Source organism: Lonchura striata, chromosome W, assembly GCF_050655825.1.
Source record: "Lonchura striata isolate lonStrDom1 chromosome W, ASM5065582v1, whole genome shotgun sequence".
NCBI classification, from domain to species: Eukaryota; Metazoa; Chordata; class Aves; order Passeriformes; family Estrildidae; genus Lonchura; species Lonchura striata.
In genome coordinates, this window is record NC_140743.1 from 42,913,480 (window position 1) to 42,933,331 (window position 19,852).

Genomic DNA, 19,852 nt, shown 5'->3' on the forward strand with positions numbered 1-19,852 from the left:
CCAACAAACTGCCTCTGCTGAGGGCAGGAGAGCGGGGAGGGAAGCCAGAGGTCTCTTACTGCTGGCCATCGTAGGGACCCTCCTTGGGACACTGTGCATGCATGGCAGCACCCATGCATGCTCGGAGGGGCACCCCAAAGCTCATCCGGTGCCATCCAGGCTCCGAACCCTGGCCAGCCTGGCCTGGGATCCAGGGGCAGCCACAGCTTCCCCGGGAGCCCTTCCACCCTCTGCCTTAAATCCAGTGAAATCCTCCTTTGCTGAGGGTTCAAACGCTGCGCTGCCCCAGCCCAACGCCCTGCTGGCAGAGCCGAGGCCCAGGGGAGGAGGATGCAGTGGCTGGGAGGAAGGCCTGGCCTCCTTCTCCTCTACCTGTGCTTCTGTACCTGTGTTTTCCCATGGGCAGCCCCTCAGGTGAGCACGGGAGCCGAGTGTTACTGTTTATTAGGCACATACATTCCATAATTACTTGGCAAATAGGATCATTATATCTGGAGTTACGGAGCACTTCAAACATTAATTGCCACCTAACTTGCAGATTTCAGCTCTGATACACAAACCTAATCATCACTCATTAAGTATTAAAGAAGAGAGCACTGCAAATATATTAAATTACAGCAGATCACTGATTAAACCAAATCCTTGGGAATTCCTAAAAGCCTCCCGAGGCACTGGGATTCGCTTCCCAAGTGACCATTGGGAATGTAGGCTCCAAACACAACGGAACGGCTGGATGGAAGTGCGGAATCCCTGACTGATTTGGGTTTAAGTGACCCTAAATGCCATCCTGCTCCTCCAGGAACACCTCCAGTAGCCCGATTTGCTGCAAACCCTGGCCCAGCCGGGGCACTGGAGCCACCCCAGCTGCTGTGTGCTGCTGCCAGTTTGGGTGAGCCCTGACTCAGAGCCCGCTTCCCTAAAACTTGACAGGAGTTTTCCCTCCCGCCCTCTCCCTGCCACCCGGTGACACCGAGCAGCTTTCCCTGCCGGAGGAGACGGCAGCGACACCCACGGGGCACTGCCAGGAGAACTTGGCACCGGGGCTCCGCAGCTGCCGAAGCCGCAATCAGAGGAATCAGAGGAGCGGGCCGTGCCAGCTGCTGCCCCGCTCCCGTCCCTCTGCCAGGGCACACAGCGAGGGCAAGGAGAGGGAAGCAGCGCAAAGGGGGCCGGGGGCCAGGCCCTTCCCCCTCGGAGTGCCCTGCTGCTTTGCCAAGGCTGCCGGTGGCACGAGTGCAGCGGGCACTGCGCAGCGGCAGCGTTACGGAGTGCGGGCGCCTGCTTTGAGCGGGCTGGGAGGGCACAGTGACCACTGGAATGGGTCACAACGGGCAAACCTGCCAGCAGCTACTTGCTCGCTGCCTTTCCTGGTTGCCCTGCAGCTTTTTGGGCATGGATTTTGGCATGGGCAAACGTAGAAGGGAAATAGCTAGAGGGAAAGGATGTGTCCGGCCACCTCCCCTGATGCTCTGCAATCGCATTCCCAAAGTTTCTGCCCAAAAAACAGCCTGAAAGGACTTGGAGAGGTCCCCCAGCCCACCCTCATTCCCAGCTCCATGTCGGTTCATGTCCAGGCCCTCGTGCAACACATGGACAATGACCATCATTTCATGGAGAGCTTCATTATGGGGAGCAGAGCTGCTCATTTCCTGGTTTCATCTTGACTATTTCGAGGAAATTCCAGGGTCCACCTGATTTTCCACTCTTTTTCATCCTTTTTTAGCCTGGCTTTGAACAGCTTCTCTGGGAAACCTGGGCCAGTGCCTCAGAAATCTTTGTGTTCGAGCTTTCTGTTGATCCTTCACCATTTCCTTCCCAAAAAATGCCCCCGCCAATGACTTTGCCATGTGAAGTTACACTGGGATTGGGAATCAGGAGTGCTGGCTGGGATCTGTGGGATGGGATTGGGATTTCTGGCATGGGATTGGGATGTCTGGGATGGGGCTGGGATTTCTGGCGTGGGGCTGGGATCTGTGGGATGGGATTGGGATCTGTGGGATGGGATTGGGATCTGTGGGATGGGATTGGGATTTCTGGCATGGGATTGGGATTTCTGGCATGGGGCTTGGGATCTGTGGGGATGGGATTGGGATCTGTGGGGTTTTAGGGGTCAGGGCTGGATGGGAGCTTTGGGTGCTCAGAGCCCAAGGGATGGAGCTGCCAGAGCTGTCCCACCCCACCCATGCTGGGTATTCCCAGCTAAGCCACATGGACAGGCTCTCCAGCTCCTCGCTGCCATCCCTGCTTCATTTTCCTTCTGCCTGCTGGGCTCGGCTGCCTTGGGAGCCTTTCCATGGGATTAACATTTCCCAAATAGCCACGGGAAATTTCTCCCCACTGGGATCCCAGAGATCCAGTTTGGATCTGCACACTGCACACCCTGAGGCTCCCACCGGGCCCTCTCCCAGCCCGGGACTGGGATTAGTTGATCTTTCCTAATATTTGCAGTAGGAACAGCATTTCACCGAGATTAACAAATTTATTGGCAGCTTTGGAAGTTTGTAAATGAAGGGAAAGGCTTGGGAAAAGGGGACTGGGGATGATACACAGGGAAATGTAGTTGGGAGAATTTATCCTCTTCATTAAAAGCCACTAAGACCTTCATCTCTGGTATTTAATGTACCAAATTCAATATTCTCAACAGAGTTTGCATATAACAAATAGCAATATCATCTTTTGAAAGAAGGGAAGGGAGGAGGGAAAGTTTGAGCTAAGCCACACACATTAATAGCTTCTCCCCCTTCCCAAATCCAACCTCTGGGAAATGTTTGCCAGGGAAGAACAAACTCCTTGCAAGAGCTGAAGGATTTTCTCCCCATGTAAGCCGTGTTTTCTTTCCACACAGAACCACAGCATGATTTGGGTTGGAAGGGGCCATAAAGATCATCTCCTTCCAACACCTGAATCAGGATTTCTGGGAAGGAGAAATGAAGAATCCTTTAGAAAAGCTCTGTTGCCCTTAACTGAGAGTTTTGAAAACCCTGAGGCTATAAATGAGGGAAAAGCTTGAATAATAAAACCCACAGCACCTAAAATTGAATTAACTTGAGCGGGTCAATACTTTTGTGCTGCTGGATGCTGGAAACCAGGGAGGAAGGGGAAAAGAGAGATTTGGCATTATGTCCTTCCCATTCAGCTGCTTCAAAAAGCTGGAAAAAATCCCCACACAGGGCCCCCTAAACAGAAACATCCCGAGCAGGGTGACACCCAGAGCAGGGTGACACCCAGAGGAGGGTGACACCCAGAGGAGGGTGAACCCAAGGAGGGTGCCATCCCGAGCAGGGTGACACCCAGAGGAGGGTGCCATCCCAAGGAGGGTGCCATCCCGAGCAGGGTGCCATCCCGAGCAGGGTGACACCCAGAGGAGGGTGAACCCAAGGAGGGTGCCATCCCGAGCAGGGTGCCATCCCGAGCAGGGTGACACCCAGAGGAGGGTGACACCCAGAGGAGGGTGAACCCAAGGAGGGTGACACCCAGAGCAGGGTGCCATCCCAAGCAGGGTGCCATCCCAAGCAGGGTGCCACCCAGAGGAGGGTGAACCCAAGGAGGGTGCCATCCCGAGCAGGGTGCCATCCCGAGCAGGGTGACACCCAGAGGAGGGTGACACCCAGAGCAGGGTGAACCCAAGAAGGGTGACACCCAGAGGAGGGTGACACCCAGAGCAGGGTGCCATCCCGAGCAGGGTGCCACGGCGGCCCCAGGCACTGGCAGCGCGGTGCCAGCGGCGCGGGCTCGGGAGCGGGGCATGCTAACCAAGATATACACGGGATGTCAAAGCTCGGCTGCACACATCTCAGCCAATCACTCCCAAATAAATTAACCATGGCACTGCCTAATAGGATCCACCTGCTTTCTTCCCTCACCGGTTCCAGCCCCTACCTGAACCCCCCTTTGATTAAATGTCAAAAGCTTGCCTCGCGCCTGCAGATTGCACCGAAGGCGGATAACAGAAAGGTTCCTCCTGTGACTCCATAAAACTGAAATAAATTCCACTGGCATCTTGTAAATTTTTATTTTCTACAATGACTGCAGGCCCCATCTGCGACCCAGCTGTTATTAGAAGGGAAAGCGTTGGCCCTTCTGCATTACAAAACAGCATAGAACAGTAATTGCCAGTGGAAGAGATTAAGTGTAGACACTAAAAATGTTTACTCGCAATGAATATGCATAACGATGGGTAGGAAACAGCCCTGGAAGATTAAAAAGAGAGAAGGGTTTGTTTACAAGGCTGGGAAAAAAAAAAAGAGGGGAATGTCAGTTGGCCCCAAGCCTGAAATAGGAACGAAAAACCTTTGGGCAAGGCATTAGGGAGAAAAACAGATGGTTTGTGAACCTTTTATTAGATAGAAAAATCATTAATCAAGCCCAGGCTGGAAATGGCAGGGTTTTGGGTAGTTCAGAGCCGAATTTCTTTTTTCTTAAAGCGACAGCTCAGCTCTCCCGGCGCTCCCGCAACCCTGGGAGCAACATCCCGCTCCGGCTCTCCGTGCTCCCACCGCGCTGCCTGCCGAGGAAATCCCTCAGTAGGGTTTCACATTTCAGCACCTGTTTCGTCCTGCTGGAAAAAAAAAAAAAATACAAGACGAGGAGGAGGAGAAAGGGGGGAAGAAGCGCAGCCTGGGTTCTTTTTTTTTCGTGGTCGTTCCGATTCGCGACTGAGAGCGGAGATGAGGGAGAAATTTTAGGGAATACGACATTCCGCAGGCAGCTTTAGGAATCAAAAAGCCGTTCGGCAGCTTCCGGGGGGGGACAACCCCCGCCTCCAGCAGCTCCTGCTCCCCCTGAGCTTGGGGCTGAAACGCCCCAAGAATTCATTTGGCTGGGTAAAAATAATATTGAGGGGACGGGGAGAGGTGAGCCCTGTCCTGGTTGGTGGTGGTGGTGGGGTTTGTGCCATAGGATGTCACCGCTCCACGCTGGCTGTGTTCCCTCGGGTGGCTCCTCATTCCCGAGCACGGAATTCCTCGGGCACAGGGGGCACCTCGGGGTGCCCGGGGTGACGCCGAGGGTAGCGGTGGATGGCGCAGGGACACCCGGAGCTGTCCCTGCGGTGTCCTCAGGGCATCCCGCGTCCTTGGGATGCTGCCGTCGTCAGCATGGGCAAAGAATTCCTCAGCTGGGGGCTTTTAGGAGGGACAGGAGGTACAAGAAATCCGACTTAAATTGTCCAATTTCAGCTGGCTCTCAGTAGCTTGGATTGAGAGCAGTGGCAGAGGATGGCTCTCGCCTTCTGATGGTGCTGCTGGTGTTAGAAACGGGCCAGAAATACCCAGATTGCCATGGAATTATTACCTGGGGTTTGTTTACAGCATCGAGATCTCCTGTTTGGGCTGGGAGTGGTTGAGAAATGAAAAAAAAAAACCGCAAAGCTGGAAAGCTCTCTCAAAACATGGAAGTCAATAAGACAACATTAGGAACGAGCCACAACATTTTTAACGGCAAACTCAGACCCCCGAAATAAAGCCAAAAACCTTCTTTGGGGAATAAAAGGGAACAGCTTCTTCCTCCAATGTCTTTTGTACCACAGAGGAGCTGCCCACACATTTCCTAATTCTCCGACTAATAGCTGGGGGATGAACTTCCTAAAACATATGAGCTCCATCAGAGCCGAGGGAGGGAGGGAAAAGGGAGGGGAAGGGGGAGAAGGGAGCGGGGGGAAGTACAAACTGATCTTTGTAAGAAAGAGTAGCTGGGATTGCAAGGCTTGCATATGTTACAGCACATCATTAATAACAGTGATCAAAAGCACGGGAACATCTCGGCAGCTGCAGCGAATTATTGGAGAAATTGGAATTTTCAAATGAGCTCACACTTCAGGGAAAAAAAGGAGGGGAAAAAAAAAAAAAACCAAAAAAAACCCCGAGGGCACCGGGGTCAGGTCACTCTGCAGAGCCTGGGGATAATCCCGAGAGGGCTGGAGGAAAACCAAATTTAGGAGAAAAGCAGGCTGCAAAGCCCAGACATGCTTAGAGGGACTGCGCCGGAGCGCCGGCAGAATCCCGGTGGCATTCGGGTGCGGTATCCCCGGCGAGCGGGGTGCCCGGCAGCATGGCAGCATCCCGCCCTGGCTCTGTGGCGAGGGCACCGCGGGCCTGGCCCGCCGGGAGCCCTTCCCCAGGCTGGCACGGCCCTTTCCGCAGGGAACTCGGACTCGCCGAAGCCTCTGGAATTAATTGGCTGCTTTGCCCACGGCCGGGACTGGCGCGGAGGCAGCAGCGAGCGGCGGCGCTCAGCAGGAGCCGAAGGTGACGCGAGGCAACTCTTTAAAGATCGAGGTTTGATGTGGAAATAAAAGCCTCCCTTTCCTTTGCCGGGCACGTTTTTCCAATTGCGAGCTGCTCCGAGCGCTCGGCTTCCACATCTGGCCGCGCTGCCGTGCAGTAAAAGCGCAGGTGTCGGGCCTTTAAAGGAACCCTTCCACCGCAGCTCCCGGCCGGGCCGCGGCGGCGCGGGGGTTAAACGGCAGAACCCTCCGTGCTCTCCCATCTGCCGGCAGGCCCGGAACCCATTTGGAAATGAATTTTTTCTCCCCCGCCTCTCCGAAGGCAGCGCGGCGCCGGCATGAAGTATGTATGGCCATCCTGCCCGTGCTCATTCCGTAATTATCATGGCGTTAGGTCGGTAAATAATGTTGACACACGGTTCCCGAACAGCTGGAGAGTGTCCGACACCCGTGCCAGCCCAGCTCAGCTCCTCGGGAGCGTGGGTGGGGGGGACATTCTGCTCGCCCTAAAAGCAGAGCCCCACGGCTCTGATCTGAGAGCGTTCGTGAATCAGACAAGGTTTGCAGATTAATCTAATTAGACCTCGTTTTGTCTCAGGTGAAAGCCGCGCTGTTCCGCTCACCGCCCGGCCCGGCGCACGCGGCTCCGCGTCGCAGTCGGCATCAATGACTTTGTCATTCCCTGACAAATTCCAGCGGGGATGTCTCGCTCAGGCACGACAGCGGGATGACTCCTGGCATGCCCGGCCTCGGGTGTTCGGGACAGGGGATCCCTCGGGGAAGGGCACAGAAAGGGCAAAGCGCTGCATTGCAGCTCTGAGAAGAGGCTTTGTTTTAGGAATTGAGGTGAATTCACTTCTGGAATGAAAGTTTGCTGGAAAATGCAAAATGACCCATCCTGCCGCAGGCCCTGGAGCTGCTCCTTGACAGTGGGGATGGCCCTTCCCAACACAGGGATCCCTGCCTGTCCCAGGAGCATGGCTGGGATTGCAGCACTCAACTCCATTACTCCGCTGGTTATTCATTCCAGGGGGAAAGGAGATGATGCTTCCCAGTGAATAAGTTCTAGTTTGAGCCAGAAAAAACAGCTGGATCCTTTGGAGTACTCACTGGATTAAAGGACAAACCTGGGTATTTAACTGACGAGGCAAAAAAAAACGTTAATCCTGCTTGTGGGATAGGGAGGGAAAAAGCTGCTGGGAAAAAGGCCTGCCTTCCGTTTGCTGCTCCTTGCTGTGGAGGTAAATCCCAGGCAATGGGAATATTGCGAGGCCCATAATCTTATTTACATTCGGAGCATGACTCCAGCTCCCAGAACATTGCAGACATCTGTCAGACAAACAGACACGACTCGGCAAAGATATTTCAAATGCTCTTCCCTTAAAAGCTAGGAAGCTGGTTGGGGATTTTGGCAGGATAGCTGGGATCTGACATGTCTTTTTTTCCGGCTTTTTTTCCCATTTGTTCTCTTCTTTTTCCCCCCCCAAAGCAGATGATTTCTTTGGCTTCCTACGAGCAAGCTTAAGGAATTGGGTTTGCTGAAGTATTTGTTATGAAAATTGAAGTGCTAACTCCTGGCCTGAGCTAATTTGTCAGGAATTTTCACTTGGAAGGCTCTCCTCTGCCCCTGCCATGTGCCTTCAGGTGTATTTTAAGGAACTTTCTCGCTTAGAAATAAAAATAGCCTGACTCGGGTCACTCATGTAGCAGCAAACAAACCCATTGTAGACGTTCCTGTTTCACCTGAGGGGCACACGAAGCATTGCAGGGATAAAACCCCGGGGCCAGGACTTCCTAAAGACACTCAGGACTTCCTAAAGACAACCAACATTCCCTAAAGACAATCAGCATTTTCCTAAAGATAACCAGGAGCTCCTGCTCCCAGCCTCTTTTCGGCTGCTCGACACAATATTGCTGCATAATTTGGAGTGTCTCCTCTGCGGGTTTTTTGGATGCGAGACTTAGCAACAGGGAAAGGTGCTAAAGAGAGACAAAACTTGTGGGGGTGGCTGGAGATTAGCCATTTGGAATCCTCTCCTTTGCTTTTGTGCCACAAAGCTGCCTGCCTGTTCCCACTCGGTGCCCGCCATCCCATTGTCCTCGCTGCCACCTCGCCGTGCCCAGCCCGGCCTTCTCCTGGCACAGTCCTGCGGCATCTTCCCCTGGGACACTGGTGGAATTGTTGAGGCTGGGAAAGAGCTTTAAGAACATCAACCAGCCGTGTCCTCACCTGGCACACCCCTGTGGTTTCTGAGCGTTCCAGGGATGGGAAGTCCACCACGCAGAGCTACAGACCTTTTCCATGGTGGGCTTTTGCTAAAATCCATCCTAGAGCTCTGCTGGCACGGCCTGAACCTCGGTGATGAGGTGATCCCACCTTTTCTGTCTCACATCCCTTTTCCCAACCCTGTGAAGCCCGAGCTGCTCGCAGGGAGCGCCGTTCAGCATTCCCCACATTCCCAAAACCGGGTATGGAGAAAGGCACGAGCAGCCAACGGAAATCATGGATTGACAATATTGAAATTCCAGCTTACCTCCGATTAGCTGGCTTCCCAATATTTGAACAGAAGACCGTTTTAATGCAATTACAAACGCATTTTCGGCGCTGGAATTCTGTGCATAATTAGCTCCCTATTAAAGTATTTATGGAGCCCTTTTTCCATCCGAAACAGCGAAAGCCGGAGCATTTTATTCCTTACTGTTACAATAATTAACTATGCAAGGAGAACAGCATATTAATAGAGCATAATTTGTTTACATTGAAAAGAAAATTGTGCTAGATTAGCATAGCAAAAGACTATTTCCAGATCCAGGCAGGAATGGTCGGGCCTAATAGCAATTTTCAGTGTCGTTAAGGAATATTATTAATAAAGTAATACGGTGTAATTCCCTTTGCCCCTGCCATATTTCACAATGTCCTTAATTACGGCTAATTCCGGCGGGACTCGTTTGGGGGTTATTAAGCCGGAGACACGGGAATCTTCAATACAACCTTTGGTAATGAGGAGGCTGGAAAGTTGCTGGGAATCGGGAATGCCGAGGAGAACGTGGGGATGCAGGGAAGAGAATCCTGAGAGAACCAGGACTGGCTGGACACGCCGGCTCTGGGGCACGGCAGTGCCAGGGCCAGCGGGCACACAGAGGAACGTGAGCTGCAGAGAGCCCGGCTCTGGGGCACGGCAGTGCCAGGGCCAGCGGGCACACAGAGGCCCTCCATCCATCATCCCTTTCCCAAATCAGCTTTTCCCCCTGCGGGATTCCGAGGCCATTTCTCTCCCTCATCTCTTGTTCCGTGTCTCTGGGAACGAGCAAGGTGTTCCTGCAGCGCAGTTTTGGTTTTTTTTGGGCAGAGCTTGGCACCCGTTTCTGTCTGGCACGACACAGCGCAGGCTGTCGGGAGGTTGGATGTGGGATGCCTGGAAGAACACGCATTCAAATGACTCCTGTGCTTTAGGGTTTCTTCGGATGGGGAGACAAACACTGTAAACTGCTTTTTCTTGGGATTATTCCTGCCCAGCCCCATCAAACACCCCCAGGAATCCTCCTGGGTGTCCAGTGTGTGCTCACACAGCTGGCCACACTTCCACCATCCCCCAGAAAGCCAGCAGGACGAGGGGCTGGGAAGACATTCCGTATTTATTGCCAGGAGCATTTTCCAATCCTTTCCCTGCTCCTGGGAGCATCTGTGGGTGCAGCACTCCAAGTTGGGGTTCCCCCCCCCCATTTTGCCCCTCCCTCCTGTGAAAAGGTGCCCCTGGCCGTGGCTCTGTCCTTCCCAAAGGGCATTTTCCAAAGGCTCAGGAACGTGGGCGCTGTCACGTGGCAGCAGCTCCGCATCCCTCCAGATGGAGATTTTTGAATTCCCCAAACCAGGCAGGATTACCAATCCACAATTAAATGCAGGTTGGAATCATTTATCCCAAAATCCTAGCCCCATCTGGGGCGTGCCAACCCCCCCAAACAGCAACAATAAAGCCTCTGTCTCCTTGCAGGATGTTTGTCATCTTTTGATGCCGTGCCAGCAAAACCACGGAATTGTGGGAGAGCAAACCTCCCAAACTGATCCCTGCTCTGCACAGCAAGTGCGTTCCAGAAAGATCCGTGCTCCAAAAGGGACAGGGCAGGAAGTTCAGCTCGCTGGGGAAAAACAGGTAAATAAACTTCAAACAGCAGCAGCAGCTGCAGCAGCCCAGGAGTTCCTTCTTACAGGGATTTGGAATGAAATGGAAAAGTGGGCTAAAATGGAAAATGCTAACATTTGAAATGCTGCATCCATACTGAGAAACAACATGGTGTTGCACTCCAGCCCCAGGGGATGACAGCCCCGCTGTCCCAGCAGAATTCCCTGCTGCTGGCCAGGGTGGGAATCACTCCTTTCAGAGCTGCCCTTGCCCTCCCTCCCAGGGCAGATCCCCACACAAAATGCCTGCTGTTGCATCCCAGGGAAAGGTGAGGCTCCCTGGCACCCTCTCCGTGCCACATGTCCTCGGTTGGGCTGCCAGAATCCCCCGGGGGGGTGACAGCCGCTCCTGGCACAACCCTCAGTCCTGGAAAAAATCCCTTCCCAGTGCCTGGGAATGCATCCCTCAGCCGGGAATCCCGGGTGCTCTCCCCTGGGTCTGTCCTGTACCATCCCACCATCTGGAGCTGCCCCCAGATAAACCCAGGACACTGGGATGGCACAGAGCACACGAGAGGTCTTGGAAAACCACTTCTCCTGGGCAGGAGGAGGGAAGCGCTGAGAATCTCAGGAAGCCATAAATTAGAGTTAGGAGCTCACACATGAGCTGCAATCATTTAATGCTGCTGATGGATGAGCCCTTCCCTTATTTACCGACGCTCCCTGATTGCTCCTCGGACTCCTTTAATTACTGGGCTCCCCCAAATTCAATTACCCACCCCAGCAGATCTTCGGGGCCATGGAACTGTAAATAAAAGAGAGCCAATTAATAAAGTGCTTAGCCCAGCAGAGCTAAATCAAACCTGGGAAGTCGCTCGGGAAGATCCCGCGGGATCAGGGCTGGGAGAGCTCAGGTGGTGCTGGGATGGTTCCAGCCACAGCCCTTACTGGGGTTACTGGTTGTGGGTTTCTGCTTGCAAAAACTATTAGGGACAACAGGGCAATATGGGAAGGACGTTTGCACCTGAAGCCAGGCATGTTTCATCCCCAATATTTGGTGTTTTCACCTCGCTCTGTCAACAAACTTTGCCGTAATTGAAAAGTCAGGAGTTGTTCCACAAATATTTCTGTTGGTACATTTCTTATCCTCTCTGGAAATACACAGCCAGAGGCTGTAGATGAATAAATCCCATGGGACAGGATGTGATTCCAAAAGGAAACCTGGATACAACGTTTTAAAATGGGAGTAACACGTTTTCTGTCAGAGTTGCATTGACGCAAAGGACAACATTTTATATCACAGCGGGGAAATACAATCCCAAATTCCTGGATAATGCCACACAAGCAGGGACTTGGGCAAACTTGGGAGCGTGAAGGATGGGAATGTTTGCAGGACAAACCTGAGCAGGGAATTAGGCTGAGGTTTGCCAGGGTGAGACCTCAGCACTGCACTGCCCTCGTTCCCTCTGCTGCTCATCCAGGTGCCCAAATCCCTGAACTCCCCTTGCAGCAGGATCCAAGGGAATGGGGTTGGACAGTCTGGGTGCCTTTCCATACTTCCCTTCATTAATGGCCAAATCCCAGGCAGGGACCTCATCCCTTGCTGCAGCCCAGCGGAGCAGCTTCATTAGCAGAGGAACTTCATTAACAGCCCAAAAGGGGGTGACCCCAAGGCTGTGACAGGAACACAGCTGGAGCCCTCGGGGCTCAGTCAGCAAGGCAGGGGACACGGAGATGGATGAAGGCACGTTGCAGAGGGCTCGCTGTTCCAGCAGGCATTCCAGCTGGACACTCGGGAAGGATGAGGCTCCAGATCCCCCAGGAAAACCTTCCCTGGGAAGCACCTTAAGGATCAGCTCAGGCTGATCCTTCCCCTCTCCAGGTGCTCCCAGCCCCACATCCAAGGACAGCCAGGGGTGGGGTTTGTGGCACAATTTTCTTTGTGTTTCCATCAAAACCGTTCCAGATGGTGCTGCAGAGGAATTCCCACCCGGACCAGGTGCGCCGTAGTCTGGATTTGTTTTGCAGCATAGAGGGGAAAACTTGTTGCAGGCAACTCCAAATGAAGGATTTCTTGACAAAAAGTGAAATTATGAAGGTGCTGGCTGGCTGGAAAAAGGAATTAAAGCTTATTTACACTGGAAAAAGGAGGAATTAGCGCAGTTCAATCCCTGTGCCAGGTCAGGGGTGAGGGATGAGGAGAAATAGAGACAAGAGGGATTTATTATTAAATTAAAATCACTTAATTAGTGCAAATGTTAAATATGCACTTTTCTGGCATTTCAGAGATGTTTTTCCCTCAAATTGCAATGAATTGTCCACTTGGAATTCCCCCTCCTCCAGCAGCAGGTAAATGTCAGCCCTAAATTAAAGTTAACTGGGATCTGCTCCACCTCGGAAAAAAAAAAAAAAAAAGATTTAATTAGAATCAATAAAGCACCTTTTATTGGAGTTTTCCAAACACAGGGAACCTGAAACCTTGGGAGCTTTTCACAGCCCGGGGTCAAAGGGGAGCACCTGGATGAGGAAGGCCCGGGAGCGGGATGAAATCCAGCAGGGCCTGATTCAGCCCAGATGAGCCACCTTTGCTCTTGCTGGGAGGTAAAAAAAGCTGCCAACTCCATCCCTATTTTTAGCTGCAGTCAGAAGGGATGAGCAGCCCTGCAATTCCCAAATCCATCAGTGCTGCAAGTGCTCAGGGCAGGCCTTGGGGCAGAGGTTGCTGCAAAGCCAGCCCAACCCCGGGCCCAGTGCAGGATTCCATGTTCCAGCACTCTGCTCCCTTTTCCAAACCCATTTCCCTGAGCCCCACACCCCCAGGCAGCAGGATGGGGAATGCACTTCACATCCCTAAAGCAGAGAGCAGAGGCTGGCAGTGTCAGATTGCTGGGAATTAGTTGTAATTTGATTAGGAATCTCCCAGCAGGCTGCCCGAGCACACAGAGATCAGGGGGAATTAATGCCGTGATCAATTAGATCGGGATTGTTCGGCCGGCGGCGAGCAATACCACGGGCTGGGATTTTCTGGGAGTTCTTCCCTTAATCCTCTTGTTCTGCACTTCCTTAGGAGGAGACACAAAAGCTCCTAAATGAGGACAAGGCGATATTGCACGTCGGGGAAAAATCCCGCTGCGGATTATGGAGACATCCGAGGGCGGGGGATTCTCCTGCAGCTCAGCCCAGGGGAGGGAGCAGATCCCAAATTCCTCCCACAGCCCCACCGAAAGCTCGTTGTGTGGCCTCATCCCTCTGGGATTCCAGATTATTGCAGTGCAATTCAATTGAGTTTCTGTGTTTGAGTCAGATGGTTTTACATTTTCAACTGAATTCCCCTTGCCAGGTAGAAATCCATAAACTCACAGCATTTCCAGGTAGAAATCCATAAACTCACAGCATTTCCAGGTAGAAATCCATAAACTCACAACACTTCCAGGTAGAAATCCATAAACTCACAGCATTTCCAGGTAGACATCCATAAACTCACAGCATTTCCAGGTAGAAATCCATAAGCTCACAACACTTCCAGGTAGACATCCATAAACTCACAGCATTTCCAGGTAGAAATCCATAAGCTCACAACACTTCCAGGTAGACATCCATAAACTCACAGCATTTCCAGGTAGAAATCCATAAGCTCACAATACTTCCAGGTAGACATCCATAAACTCACAGCATTTCCAGGTAGACATCCATAAACTCACAGCATTTCCAGGTAGACATCCATAAACTCACAGCATTTCCAGGTAGAAATCCATAAACTCACAGCATTTCCAGGTAGACATCCATAAACTCACAGCATTTCCAGGTAGAAATCCATAAGCTCACAACACTTCCAGGTAGACATCCATAAACTCACAACACTTCCAGGTAGAAACCCATAAACTCACAACACTTCCAGGTAGAAATCCATAAACTCACAGCATTTCCAGGTAGACATCCATAAACTCACAGCATTTCCAGGTAGAAAACTTTCCCTAGTGCCACACATCCCGATCCCACTGATGGCCAGGCTGAATCCGCACTGGGATCATCCCAAATCCCAGCAGTGAAAATCCTACCCAGGGATTATAAATGAACCTGGAGCTGCTTTAAACTGGGGAAAGGGGAGCAGCTGGAACCCCCCTTTTTGCACGAGTGGCTCTGGCAGGAAGGGGAGGGATTTTACCCGGGATTTATCCTGCCTTCTTCCCGTTGGCAGGACCGGGTCAGGAGCTCATCCCGACTTCACAGATGGATCCCCGGGATCTGCTGCACGGCCCGGGAAAGGCGGGGCTGGAACCGAGGTAAGAAGGCACGGCAAGGTGGGAATTGTCTGCAATGTCCTACACAGAAATCCATAAATAATTCATAGCCCTTCATTATTCCATGAGTCATTCCAGCCGGGCCAAGAGCAGGCGAGGAATTTCCCTCCCAGCCACTACACGTGTCAGCCTGGGAGCCGAGGGATGAATATTTTAAGGACAATCACTTCTTCTTCCCGTTTTTCCCTGCATGTGCCGCCAGGACTAACCCAAAGTGCTGATCTGCACTTTGGGAGGCACTGTGACACTTGCTCCCAGCTGGAAAAAGCAGCCCCAGTGTGATTAAAATTCCACAGGAAATGGGATTTCCCTAGCTCTTCCTATTTTTGGATGCTCTGCTCTGGTTTTCAAGATCCCCTCTCTGATGTTTTCTATTTCCCGAGCTGCTATCCCAGATTATCAATCCCAGGATGGAATTTGACACCTCATGCCTGGTCCAAAGCCCCTCTCCAGCTCTCTGGAATTGCAACAGGACAAGCAGTGAACAGAGGTGCAACTTGGACAGGACACAAGGAAACAGCCCCAGGCTGTGCCATGGGAGCTCAGGCTGGACACCAGGAGGAATTTCCCCGGGAAAGGACTCTTGGTTTGGGTGGCACCAGGAGGAATTTCCCCGGGAAAGGACTCTTGGTTTGGGTGGCACCAGGAGGAATTTCCCCAGGAAAGGACTCTTGGTTTGGGTGACACCAGGAGGAATTTCCCCAGGAAAGGACTCTTGGTTTGGGTGGCACCAGGAGGAATTTCCCCAGGAAAGGACTCTTGGTTTGGGTGGCACCAGGAGGAATTTCCCCAGGAAAGGACTCTTGGTTTGGGTGACACCAGGAGGAATTTCCCTGGGGAAAGGACTCTTGGTTTGGGTGACACCAGGAGGAATTTCCCCAGGAAAGGACTCTTGGTTTGGGTGACACCAGGAGGAATTTCCCCAGGAAAGGACTCTTGGTTTGGGTGGCACCAGGAGGAATTTCCCCAGGAAAGGACTCTTGGTTTGGGTGACACCAGGAGGAATTTCCCCAGGAAAGGACTCTTGGTTTGGGTGACACCAGGAGGAATTTCCCCAGGAAAGGACTCTTGGTTTGGGTGGCACCAGGAGGAATTTCCCCAGGAAAGGACTCTTGATTTGGGTGGCACCAGGAGGAATTTCCCCAGGAAAGGACTCTTGGTTTGGGTGACACCAGGAGGAATTTCCCTGGGGAAAGGACTCTTGGTTTGGGTGACACCAGGAGGAATTTCCCCAGGAAAGGACTCTTGGTTTGGGTGACACCAGGAGGAATTTCCCCAGGAAAGGACTCTTGGTTTGGGTGACACCAGGAGGAATTTCCCCAGGAAAGGACTCTTGGTTTGGGTGGCACCAGGAGGTCTGGAGGTGCCCAAGGTGTCCTGGCCAGACCCTGAGGAGGAGGAGGAGGAGAAGGAGGAAGAGGAGGCTGCCCTGAGGAAGGGCCAAGGTGTGGCCCAGCCTTTCCCAGGTAATTCCCAAGGGGATGGGGCAGACAGCCCCCCCAGGCACCTCTCCTTCATTTGTGTCCCTCAGTTGTTGCTGTGCATATTGAGCCATTCCAGCAGGAAATTGCATTTGCATCTTGTGTGGCACAAGCATGTTGTGAATATCATAAAAACACATATGGTCATAAAGGCTGGGAGAGAAGGCGATAAAAGTGACATTTAGGGAACAGCTTTGGGAAAGGCAAAACATGTTCAGGGAGCTGCTTTTGTGCAGCTCCTCCCTGCGAAAGATTCTGGGCTCGCTTGAGAAGCTTTTGCAGCAAACTTCTTAATTTTGTGACAAACTTCTTAATTTTTTTGCGGAAACTTCTTCTTTTTGTACAAATGTCTTTTTTTCCGATCCTCCTTACTTTGTTGGTGCAAACTTCCTAAATTTCATTCCACAAACTTATTCTTTGTTCTTAAATCTTCTCTCCCCAACTTCCTACTTTTTTTTTCCTAATTATTTTTGTATTTAGATACTCATGTACAATGAGTAAAATACAATGTATTTAGATACTCATTTCAAACCTGAGAAATTTTCCTTTGAGCTTGAACCTTCTGGAAGAAGCTCAGGAGCCCTCCTGAGTTCCAGCAGTTGCATTTCCCAGGTGTGGGACAGATTCCGTGGCAGTTTTTAGTACAGCTCCTGAATTTGGAATAGCTTGGGCTGTTGGATGGAACAATATTTTGGGATGGGATTTCATCACCTGGCCTTTGATCAGGAGGTTCATTGTGGAGGCCCGGCTGGATGGGAATATCCCCGAACTCAGCTTTCTCTGGGAATACACTGGAATTCTGGATGGCAGAACTCTGTGGACACGCTGAAATATTAACGTGAAACAAGGAAAAAGAAACTCCATGGCCTGGAGCTGCTCCACGGGCAGCATCCCTGCGAGTCCGTGCCGTGTGCTCGCAGCAGGGAACGCATTCCAATTTTCCAGGGCTGTAAACTGCGAGCCTTTTATCTGGAGCCTTTAGCAGGCTCTGTGACAGCAGATCCGATGGGAGCCTGCTCTGCCATAAATCCTCCCAAAATGTTCCTTTCCTCAGGAATGATGGGGCTGATTCATGCTCCAAAGGCGGATCTTCAGCTCCTGCCAAGTCACCATGGCTCCCTTCTGCTTGGAACGATCGGGAGAAGTGTCTACCAAGGGAAGGAGCTCTGCATCACAGGGAGGGGGAGGAGGAGGAGGAGGGAGCCGTGCAGGCAGCTCCAGATCTCCTGCTTTTCCAGGGGATTTCACTGCCATGCAGCTGTGGACTGCGCTCGCAGCCTCTCCGTGGGGACGCTTCCAGGGCCGCCTGGAGTTCATTCTGCTTCCTCTCCCTGTTTCCAAAAGGGGGGTTCTGCAAACTGGGAACGGGCACTCAGGAGCTCCTGCTGCTCTCCCGGGGGTGTCCAACCCGGAGAAGGGAAGGATCCAGGCAAACATCCTGCTGTGTCCCTGGGCACGGAAGCGTCGGAACCGCTGGGAAAGCGCCGTGTGCCCTCCCCGGGCTGAGGCGAGGATGGCATTCCCCTCCCCGTTTCCCTGGCCCCACGCCGAGCAGCCGAGACTCGGGAAAGAGAGAGGGGGGAGAGCCCGCGGGGTTTGGGAATTCGCAGCCTGACAAAAGTTGTGACTTGCAGAAGCACGAGGTAAGAGGGGGAAGTGACTCTCCCTCCCCGCGCCAGCCAGCAGCCTTTTTTTCCGGCAGCTTTATCCCGGTGAAATTCTTCCCCCTAGTTTCCACTCGTGGAATAGTTGCCATCACAGCGCAGCCCAGAGGAGCCGGGTTGGCTTTAGGGCGGTGAGGAGCTGGGAAAGGAGCCGGAGGAGAGGAGAGGAGAGGGCTGGAGGATGGGGCAGAGATGCCACAGATGTCCCAACAGCTACGTGCATCCCTCCACCGCTCCGGGATTCACTTCCCAGCTGCTCAACGTAAGCAATTGTTGCTTCTCTCAAAGACAACCCCAGCGAGCGGCCTCTCCCTCCATCCCAGGAAGAGGGGCCGGGCAAACAAAAGGGGCAGTGCCCGGGACCCCTGGCATGCCGAGGGCACTCCCCAGGAGCTCCAGAGCTCCTCGTGCCACCGCTCAGCTGCCTTGTGCATCCACACATGGATGGCAGAAGCTGCTCCTCCCCGGCTTCGCGCAGGTGGCACATTTGTTGCCGAGCAGCCGTAATTTTGGGAAGAGTGTTTGTACTGCAAATGGAAACCTGTCATTCCCAGCACCTCCCTTCCCACTTAATTACAGCAGCCATTGGAGCTGCAGCTCTCAGGCTCCCGGTGAAATTACACTGCTGCTCCCATTAAAACCAAACGCGCCAGAAGCACCATTTTCCCCTCTTTGTCTCTCAAATTCCAGCAGGCTCCAAGCTCCTTCCTTCCATCATCAGAAACCATCCAGAGGAGGGGATGATACAGGAATATGAAATCCTTGTTTTAGCAAATCTTTCTGCCGAGGAGCTGGGCAGCGGGATAGGTGTTGTTAGAAAACTAGCACGGAGGAAGGGGAGGGAGGAAGAGCTGGAGTGATGCTCCCCTGGAAAGAGACACCATCCTGCTATCCACAAACCCCAGCTGTGCTTTGGTTCCTTCTCCCTCTTCCCACCGAGGCAGGAATCTCATGGAATGTGCTCCAAGAGACCCTCGGAGGGCAACGGATCAGAGCTGCTGGATGTGAGGAATGTCCCACGGGGATTTCTGGACTGTGAGCTCCAGGCAGGATCCGGGTGACTGAATCCCTTTGGCTGTGCAGACAGTCCGGGCCCATCCCATCCATTTTTAAACCAGGCCTGTTGTGCTTTTTCCCTTTTCCAGCTCCGTGGCTCCAAACTTAGTTCCCAGCTTAGTGGGATGAAAAAAGCAAAGGCCAGCCCAAATAGCCTGGCAAGCAGGGCAACGCTGCCCTGAGAGTGTTGGCACGGGGAGCTGGAACACCCAGCAGGCCCAGCCATCGTTTTGGGAGTGCCACAAACGGGCAGAGCCTCCCCCACGGCACATGGAGAGGCAGATGCGGGTGGGCACGGAAGGGGAGGGATGAGCACGGGTGGGAAGATGGAGATTGGGATCCAGAGCTGCTGCTGGCCCTTTCCACGCTCTCAGAGGGTTCCCGGTGCCTTTTGCTGCCGGTCTCTCGGTCGCTGTTCCAGGATTGCAAATTGCAATCAGAGAAAGAGGAACAGGATGAAAATGAGATGAGGAAAAAAGAGACAAATGGCGCTTTGGAAGCCTGTGCAAGCGTCTGATCTCCTGTGCTGCTTGTGCTGAGAATAAATCCATGCTGCATTCTGGGCCAGTGGGGAGGGGAATATGCCCCTTCCCTGGGCAGGGAATCGTTGATAGAAAAGATTTCCCCCTGGAAAGGGTGCTCAGGCTCTGCCAGGGGCTGCCCAGGGAGGTTTTTAAACCTGATTTTATTCATCAGCTACTTGTCTTTAATGGGATAATGTTCCACATTCCCAGAGTGCCCACGGAAGGACTGGAGGGGGGCACTCAGTGCTCTGGGCTGGGGACAAGGTAGGGACCGGGCACAGCTTGGACCAGATGGTCTTGGAGCTCTTTTCCAACCGCAGTGACTCCGGATTTTTGGGATCCTCATGTCCCACCCTCATCCAAAAAGCAGGCACTGTGTTCAGGCAGTTCAAGTGATCCTTGGGGAGGATTGCAATGTTTTCTTTGAGGGACTGTGGATTCCTGTTGTATTCTGTTGTTTTGCTCTTTCCCGGAGCAATCTCG

The 19,852-nt window shown here is 52.7% G+C and overlaps 1 protein-coding gene and 1 long non-coding RNA gene across 6 annotated transcripts in view; one reads left to right on the forward strand and one right to left on the reverse strand.

Moving 5' to 3' along the window:
- The window catches only part of LOC110481843 (uncharacterized), a 75,664-nt gene that overhangs the window by 16,603 nt on the left and 39,209 nt on the right, over positions 1–19,852 (forward strand). For 4 of the 5 annotated variants that reach the window (XM_085571416.1, XM_085571418.1, XM_085571417.1 and 1 more), the window contains exons 2-3: positions 10,216–10,374; positions 14,542–14,626. Coding sequence is in view for 2 of the 5 variants with exons in the window: in XM_085571420.1 (XP_085427546.1) it covers positions 10,234–10,374; positions 14,542–14,626 (226 nt within the window). In the remaining 3 variants the exon portion in view is untranslated. Of the gene's footprint in view, positions 1–9,790; positions 10,375–14,541; positions 14,627–19,852 lie in introns of those variants that run through there. The other variant, XM_085571419.1, reaches the window with a different exon arrangement.
- LOC116184574 (uncharacterized) lies at positions 4,322–7,858 on the reverse strand. The gene is made up of 2 exons (XR_004149330.2): positions 6,847–7,858; positions 4,322–4,555 (listed from the first exon to the last, which is right to left on the reverse strand). It is a non-coding gene; the product is annotated as an uncharacterized LOC116184574 (long non-coding RNA).